This window comes from Tachyglossus aculeatus, unplaced genomic scaffold, assembly GCF_015852505.1.
Source record: "Tachyglossus aculeatus isolate mTacAcu1 unplaced genomic scaffold, mTacAcu1.pri scaffold_186_arrow_ctg1, whole genome shotgun sequence".
Taxonomy (NCBI): domain Eukaryota; kingdom Metazoa; phylum Chordata; class Mammalia; order Monotremata; family Tachyglossidae; genus Tachyglossus; species Tachyglossus aculeatus.
This window is the reverse complement of record NW_024044904.1, coordinates 27,218-35,795: the sequence shown is the minus strand read 5'-3', so window position 1 is coordinate 35,795 and position 8,578 is coordinate 27,218. Positions and strand designations below refer to the sequence as shown.

The window sequence follows — 8,578 nt, the reverse complement described above, 5'->3', positions numbered from 1 at the left end:
CTCACACGGGTGGTCAGCCTTTCATTGGCCCTGGGCCTGTTTCGTTCAGTCCTCCAGCCCGCCCTATGCCACGCTGTTGCCTTATAGCGATAGCAGCTCCATTTCTTCCCCCCACCCACCAACTCATTTAATGCTCGCCCCTCCCATAAACCCATAGCATGTATCTTAAAATTATTATAAATTACCTATTTATCCATTTTAAAGAGTCTCGCCCCCTCTAGACTGTAAACTCGTTCTGGGCAGGGAACGTGTCTGATAATTGGTTTGTTGTGTTCTCTCAAACGCTCAATAAATATGATTGATTGATTGATTGATCCACCCACGCCCTCGAGAAAGGGCGGGCAGTGGGCTCGCGTAGTTGCTGAATCTTTTCTGCTGGGGAGTAACTAGAGACTTTGCAGTCATTCCCCGGAGAAGTACACTAGGAACTCCGCGGTCGGGGAACGGGTCGGGGGCGGCTTCCACAACTATCCCAGTGGGCGGAGATGGGAGCGGTAAGGAAGGGGGCACACTCACTCCCTTGCTTAACTCATTCTCTCCCACGGCTTCAACTATCATCTCTATGCTGATGACACTCAAATCTACATCTCTGAGCCTGCTCTCTCTCCTTCCCTTCAGGCTCGGGTCTCCTCCTGCCTTCAGGACGTGTCCATCTGGATGTCTGCCCGCCATCTAAAACTCAATATGTGAAAGACTGAACTCCTCATCTTCCCTCCCAAACCCTGCCCTCTCCCTGACTTTCCCGTCACTGTAGACGGCATTATCATCCTTCCCGTCTCACAAGCCCGCAACCTTGGTGTCATTCTCGACTCTGCTCTCTTGTTCACCCCTCACATCCAATCTGTCAAAGAAACCTGCCGGTCTCACCTCCACAACATCGCCAAGATCCGCCCTTTCCTCTCCATCCAAACCGCTACCTTGCTGGTTCAATCGCTCATCTTATCTTGACTGGATTACTGCATCAGCCTCCTCTCTGATCTCCCATCCTCCTGACTCTCCCCACTTCAATCTATACTTCATGCTGCTGACTGAATCATCTTTGTGCAAAAACTCTCTGGGCATGTTACTCCCCTTCTCAAAAATCTCCAGTGGCTCCCTGTCAACCTACACATCAAGCAAAAACTCCTCACTCTCAGCTTCATTGCTGTCCATCACCGCGCCCCCTCCCACCTCACTTCCCTTGTCTCCTTCTACAGCCCAGCCCGCACCCTCCGCTCCTCTGCCGCTAACCTCCTCACTGTACCTCGTTCTCGCCTGTCCCGCCATCGACCCCCGGCCCCCGTCCTTGCCCTGACCGGGAATGCCCTCCCTCCACACACTCGCCAACCTAGCTCTCTTTCTCCCTTCACAGCCCTACAGAGAGCTCACCTCCTGCAAGATGCTTTCCCAGACTGAGCCCCATTTTTCCTCTCCTCCTCCTCCCCACGGCACCTGTATATGTGTTTGTACAGATTTATTCCTCTATTTATTTTACTTGTACACATTTACTATTCTATTTAATTTGTTAATGATGTTCATTTAAATTTGATTTTATTTGTTCTGACGATTTTGACACCTGTCCACATGTTTTGTTTTGTTGTCTGTCTCCCCCTTCTAGACTGTGAGCCCGTTGTTGGGTAGGGACCGTCTCTATATGTTGCCAGCTTGTACTTCCCAAGCGCTTAGTACAGTGTTCTGCACACAGTAAGCTCTCAATAAGTACGATTGAATGAATGAATGAATGAAATGTCTTCGGAGCTCTGCCAAACCGCTTTACCGCCCCGGCCAGATGCCCACTTAAATTTCAGGATTCCTCATTACACTCTCCCTCATTACCTTCAGCCTCACTCACTGATTCCCAATTGAGACACCTCTCTCTCATTATCCTTGACCCCATTCACAAACCTAGGTATCAACTCTCTCCCTCATTATACTTTGCCCCTTCCACGGGGGTACCCGGGTGTAAACCTTCTGTCTCAGGATCTTCAGCCCTACCACAGGTCCCCAGCTGCAGCCCCTCTCCCTTGTTATCCTCAGCCCCACCCACTGGGTCCCAGTTCAACCCCTCTCCCTCATTATCCTCGGCTCCACCCAAAGGTCTCGAGCTGTAATGCTTTTTTCTCATCATCTTCAGCACCACCCACCTATGCGGAGGTCTAAACCCTCTCACTCATTAGCCTAGGCCCCACCCACCTGTCCCCCGCTTGTAACGCCTCTCCCTCATTATCCTCAGCCCTACCCACCGGTCCCTAGGTTGAATCCCTCTCCACAGGCCCGGCCTGAGTCTCGGATTGTTCCGGCAGCAGGCCTTCCCCCTTCCCCCTCTTCCCACTAGTGGTTTCCTCACACCGTTGGCCAGGCTCGGAGAGTCCTTGGGCAGGTTTCGTCTGGGACTCCGCTCCTTCCCCCGAAGCGCCCTTCCCACTGCCGCGCGTTCGCCCCCTAGCGACCGCCGCCTGGAAGCAGCACCTCCCTCCCGGAGAGCGGGCTGACCGCGGGCTCGAGGCGCCGCCGCTTTTTGTCTGCGGGGGACGGGGGAAACTTGTCATTTTAGGGTCTTTCCTCGGAAGGCCGCGGGGTGGCCTCCACGAGTCGACCGGGCGGCAAAGGGATGGGACTCGCATTACGGCACCGCAGCTTCTCCCTTCCCCCACCCCCAAACACCCAGAGAGATCGAGGGGCCATCGCGGGTGAGGGCAAGTGTGACCTTGGTCAGGGTCTACCGGGCTGCTGGTGTCCAATTGCTGTGCATATGAGTTCCCTGAAAGGTCATGGATGAGGAAATCTGGTCAACAATCACACGGTCCCCAGTAGCTTTTGACCTTCTTGTGCACAGTGTCTCTTGCTTGGGTCGGATGTGGTGAGCCTTTCATTCATTCATTCAATCCTATTTATTGAGCGCTTACTGTGTGCAGAGCACTGTACTAAACTCTTGGGAAGTACAATTCGGCAACATATGGAGATGGTCCCTACCCAACAACAGGCTCACTGTCTAGAAGGGGGAGACAGACCACGAAACAAAACATGTAGACAGGTGTCAAAATCGTCAGAACAAATAGAATTGAAGCTATATGTACATCATTGACAAAATAAATAGAATAATAAATATGTACAAGTAAAATAGAGAAATAAATCTGTACAAATATATACAAGTGCTGTGGGGAGGGGAAGGAGGTAGGGCGGGGGGGATGGGGAGGAGGAGAGGAAAAAGGGGCTTCAGTCTGGAAAGGCCTCTTGGGGGAGGTGAGCTCTCTGTAGGGCTTGGAAGGGAGGAAGAGAGCTAGCTTGGCGGATGTGTAGAGGTAGGGCATTCCAGGCCATGGGAAGGACGTGGACCAGGGGTCGACGGTGGGACAGGTGAGAAAGAGGTACAGTGAGGAGGTTAGCAGAAGAGGAGGGGAGGGTGTGGGCTTGGCTGTAGAAGGAGAGAGGCGAGGTGAGGTAGGAGAGGGCGAGGTGATGGAGAGCCTTAAAGCTGAAGGTGAGGAGCTTTTGCTTGATTCGTAGATTGACAGGCAGCCACTGGAGAGTTTTGAGGAGGGGCGTAACGTTCCCAGAGCCTTTCTGCAGAAAGCCGTCCGATGGGCCAAGGAAAAATCTAGTTTTAGCAAACCACTTTCTGTCCCTCCCCATTCTGAGACTCACAGCAATTAACAAGGAATTGTGGAGCAGGGAGCAGAGGGTGGTGTGTTTGTGCACTGAAGACCTTGAACAGAGAAATGAATGAGCCAACTCAATTGCTCAATGGCTCTGGCTGACTGAGCCAAACACTCCCCCAAAGGATCAGGCTTGTGGGACAGGAAGAAAAGTGGTACAATCTACAGTGATGGGAAATAGAACTCTAAGTGGGTGATGGAAAATAGAACTCTAAGAGGGTAGAGTTTTAAGACTGGCTTTCGACATGGTGACCCTGTGGATATGTAACTCTCTTTAATTTACTGATTTATTCATTTGTTCTTTTCTTTCTGTATTTATTTCTATACAGTAACCTCTGTCTCTCCCTCTAGACTATGAGCTCACTGTAGGCAGGGAAAGTGTCTGTTTATTGTTATTGATTACTCACCCAAGTGCTAAGGACAGTGCAAAGCATACAGTAAGCACTCAATCAATTCGATTGAATGAATGAATGAATGAATGAGCGAATAAATTAATAAATTCTGGTGGCCTCTGTTACCTCTTCTGTAAAAAGGAAAGTGAGGGCTGTGAGTTCCATGTGGGACAAGACTGTGTCCAAATAAATTAGTTTGAATCCGCCTCAGTGCTTAGAACACTCCCTGGCACATTGCAAGTGCTTAAGTAGAAATAACAAGCCCAAGCATATAGCAATCGCTTAAGAAGAAATACCAGTATTAGAAAAACCAAAGAAAGAAATGAAGAAAATCTCCAATGGCTACCAGTCAACATATGCATCAGGTAAAAACTCCTCACTCTCGGCTTCAAGGCTCTCCATCACCTCGCCCCCTCCTACCTCACCTCTCTTCTTTCCTTCTGCAGCCCAGCCCGCACCCTCTGCTCCTCTGCCACTAACCTCCTCACTGGCCTGGAATGCCCTCCCTCCGCACATCCGCCAAATCTAGCTCTCTTCCTCCCTTCAAAGCCCTACTGAGAGCTGACCTCCTTCAGGAGGCCTTCCAGACTAAGCCCCCTCCTTCCTCTCCCCCTCCCCGTCCCCCCGCCCTACCTCCTTCCCCTCCCTACAGCACCCGTATATATGTTTATACAGATGTATTACTCTATTTCACTTGTACATATTTACTATTCTATTTATTTTATTTTGTTAATATATTTTGGTTTTGTTGTCTGTCTCCCCCTTCTAGGCTGTGAGCCTGTTGTTGGATAAGGACCGTCTTTATATGTTACCAACTTGTACTTCCCAAGCGCTTAGTACAGTGCTCTGCACACAGTAAGCACTCAATAAATACGATTGAATTAATGAATGAAAGAAAACAAGTGTCAGGTCTGGGTTTGAAAAGGAAGAGAAGGAGTTGTGTTCTGGAATTGTGTAGTTGGAGGTGTGGGTGAGATGTAGTTCTCATGGTCCCTGCCCCCCAAAATTGGACAATGTAGATGGGAGGAGGGACAACAAATCTCTTTCTGGTAAGAGGCCGTCATAGAGGATGACGAAGTACAAAAGGACGGCAGCATGGGTTGAGTCCCGGCTCTCTCTTGAGAAGATATATACCCTCCCAAAAGCCATTTCAGCACTCCTAGTCAACTTTAGCACTTCATCTCCATTTCTCATTGTACTTGTTCATATATGCCCTATTTTTTAAGCATTAACCCTTGTACCTATACCTCTTTTCCTTCTTTCTCATATCTGTAATTTATTTTCATGAATAAAACCTCCCTCCCCCAAGTGTTTAGTACAGAGATCTGCACACAGTAGACATTCAATAAATGCTATTGACTGCTCAGTCAATGCATGGATATTCTCTCTTTGGCAGGTAGTCATCTTTGCTATCTGGTCTTGCTTGGTATCGATCAAGAACATTCACTGAATATTTTCTGCATGCAAACCATGGTACTAAGCATCTGTGGGAGTACAAAATGGAAGTGACACTCCCTTCCCACAAGGAACCTACTGTCTAGATCGGGAGGTGGACATGAAAATGAATTAAGGATATGGACATAAGTGCTGTGGAGCAGAGGGTGAGGTGAATATCAAGTGTTTAAAAGGTACAGATCCAAGTGCCTGGGGGAAGCAGAAGAGAGAGAGAGTCGCAGAAAAGAGAGCTTGGTCAGGGAAGAGATGTGAAGGAGATCTGAATTTATTCATTCATTCATTCAATCGTATTTATTGAGCGCTTACTGTGTGCAGAGCACTTTACTAAGCACTTGGGAAGTACAAGTTGGCAACATATTGAGACGGTCCCTACCCAACAGTGGGCTTGGGCTCACAGTCTAGAAGGGGGAGACAGAGAACAAAACAAAACATATTAACAAAATAAAATAAATGAAATAAATATGTACAAATAAAATAAATAAATAAAGAGTAATAAATACGTACAAACATATATACAGGTATACAGGTGCTGTGGGGAGGGGAAGGAGGTGAAGTGGTGGGGATGGGGAGGGGGAGGAGGGGGAGAGGAAGGAGGGAGCTCAGTCTGGGAAGGCCTCCTGGAGGAGGTGAGCTCTCAGTAGGGCCTTGAAGGGAGGAAGAGAGATAGCTTGGCGGATGTGCAGAAGGAGGGCATTCCAGGCCAGGGGAATGACATAGGCCGGGGGTCGACGGCGGGACAGGTGAGAACGAGGCACGGTGAGGAGATTAGCGGCAGAGGAGCGCAGGGTGCGGGCTGGGTGAAATATGGTGTGCGTACATAGGCCGTGACAGGAAAAATGCAGCATCATGGGGTGTGTGAAACTCATTACACAGTACATCAATCGAAGGCACTCGCTTTATGTAATCTTCTGTGCTGACACTGTATGCTAAAAACCCACCAAACTGCACCAGAGTATCATGACACTGGTCATCTAGCTTTCCTACTAACTTCAAGTGTTTCTCCCCTCCTTCCTGAAAGATAACCCCATTCCTCTGCTGAGCCATAAGCAAACACAAAGGAAGGGCAAGGTCATGATCCAGTAATGCATCTTTTAATCTCTGGGAGGACTTCTTATTGTTCCGAATTTGTCCAAAGTAGCCACCCTCGGCTTTTGACTGTTCCCCACCAGTCATGGCTTCTAGTTGCTCCATTGTCATTTCTTCTGTAATCTCAATGCCAGCCATTTTTTGGACCACCTCCTTCAGGATAAGCAGACCGAAGCTTTTTCTGGCTTTTAGTTGATTTGCCACATACTGAAGAAGACTGGCAAGCTCAACTGGATATTTATGAAAAACTGCATCACAGAATTTAGTTCAGATTTTTGGGAAGAGTAGTGATGCTAAGGAATCTATCAGCTAACAGCATGAGGAGAATTATAATAACAATAATAACCGTATTTGTTAGGCACTTACTATGCACCAAGCACTGTTGTAGATCCAAGGTAATCAGATTGTCCCACGTAGAGCTCACAGTCTTAATCCCCATTTTACAGATGAGGTAACTGAGGCACAGAGAAGTCAAGTGACTTGCCCAAAGTCACACAACTGATAATTAGCAGAGCCAGGATTAGAACCCATGGCCTTTGACTCCCAAGCCCATGTTCTTTCTACTAAGCCTCCCTGCTTCTCGCCAAAACATACCCGAGAAGACACCTGGTGCGCTGATTCTGGGAATCACTGCAGCCCCAAATTTATTAGCACGAAAAGGCAAATTACAAGTGAGCAATATTTGCCATTTTCCTAAAAATACCAACATAAATTTTCCAACTTGAGTAAGTACAGTCATTTTTACCCAGGCCATCTATTTGCAACCTGAAGTCGCTTTAGGGCTCCATTACCTCCGCGTGGCATATTTCACCTCTGCGTTCCTCACGGTGTAAACTATGGGGCTTAATATATGGGTAATGACTGTAAAAAATACAGCTACTGACATCTATTGAGAAGGTGGTCACGGGCCTCAGGAAACTGAAAATGCACGGGAAAAAGAAGATCACAACAATGATTTGGGAGACGCGAATGGAAAAGGCTTTGCCTCTCCCTGCAGAACTCTGAGTTTTCAGGGTGCTGAAGATGATGACATAAGAAACGACCAAAAGGAAAAAAAAATCAATGTGCACATTGCTCTGCTGTTGGCCACGGCTAGCAGACTGAAGATGTGGGTGTCGGTGCAGGCGAGATTCAGCAAAGGTAACAGATCACACATGAAGTGATCAATCTCACTGGGACCACAGTATTGTAAAGGCGACATGAAGAGAATCTGCAGGATTTCGTGAAGAAAGCCCCCACCCCCAAGATACCCCCATCAACAGGCTGCACATGGCCTGCCTCATAATGGTCATGTGGTGCAGTGGGTTACAGGTGGCCAAATACCAGTCGTAGGCCATGGCCAAGAGAAGGACAATCTCAGCCGTGGCACAAAAATGTTCAATAAAGCAGAAGCAGCGTGGTTCAGTGGAAAGAGCACGGGCTTTGGAGTCAGGGGTCATGGGCTCAAATCCAGGCTCTGCCACTTGTCAGCTGTGTGACTTTGGGCAAGTCACTTAACTTCTCTGGGCCTCAGTTACCTCATCTTTAAAATGGGGATCAAGACTGTGAGCCCCACGTGGGACAACGTCATCACCTCTTATCCCCCCAGTGCTTAGAACAGTGCTTTGCACATAGTAAGTGCTTAATAAATGCCATCATTATTATTATTATTATAAAGACTTGAGCCATACATCGGTTGAAGGAGATGTATTCCTCAAAGACAGCAGATCTTCGAGCATTTTGAGGGTGGTGGAAGTGGAGTAGTAGGCTTCGATTAAGGACAGGTAGGTGAGGAAGAACTACCTAGGGCGCCCCAGAGTCGACCTGGAGGTTACTGTTACCACAATGAGCAGATTCCCCACCACAGTTCATTCATTCATTCATTCATTCAATCAATTGCATTTTTCAAGCGCTTACTGTGTGCAGAGCACTGTACTAAGCGCTTGGGAAGCATAAGGTGGCAACATATCGAGATGGTCGGTCCTTACCCAACAGTGGGCTCACAGTCTAGATGGGGGAGACAGACAGGAA

General features: G+C 48.2%; 1 protein-coding gene across 1 annotated transcript; it reads right to left on the bottom strand.

Annotated features, from left to right (window-relative positions):
• Positions 1-2,421: 2,421 nt before the first annotated feature.
• Positions 2,422-7,905, bottom strand: LOC119923398 (THO complex subunit 2-like). Its single transcript, XM_038742803.1, has 3 exons — positions 7,819-7,905; positions 6,277-6,835; positions 2,422-2,501 (listed from the first exon to the last, which is right to left on the bottom strand). Exons 1-3 carry the CDS (start codon positions 7,903-7,905, stop codon positions 2,422-2,424), a joined length of 726 nt encoding a protein of 241 aa, XP_038598731.1.
• Between the last annotated feature and the right edge of the window lie 673 nt (positions 7,906-8,578).

What these genes read in the sequence shown, in the direction of transcription:
- LOC119923398 (XM_038742803.1), bottom strand. Translation starts at nt 7,905, where the DNA reads ATGGCCTACGACTGGTATTTGGCCACCTGTAACCCACTGCACCACATG. An exon ending in TGTGCAGCCTGTTGATGGGG is followed by an intron (nt 6,836 to 7,818) that starts GTATCTTGGGGG and finishes CCAAAAATCTGA; the next exon opens with ACTAAATTCTGTGATGCAGT. An exon ending in CGCACACCATATTTCACCCA is followed by an intron (nt 2,502 to 6,276) that starts GCCCGCACCCTG and finishes CGTCCCCCGCAG; the next exon opens with ACAAAAAGCGGCGGCGCCTC.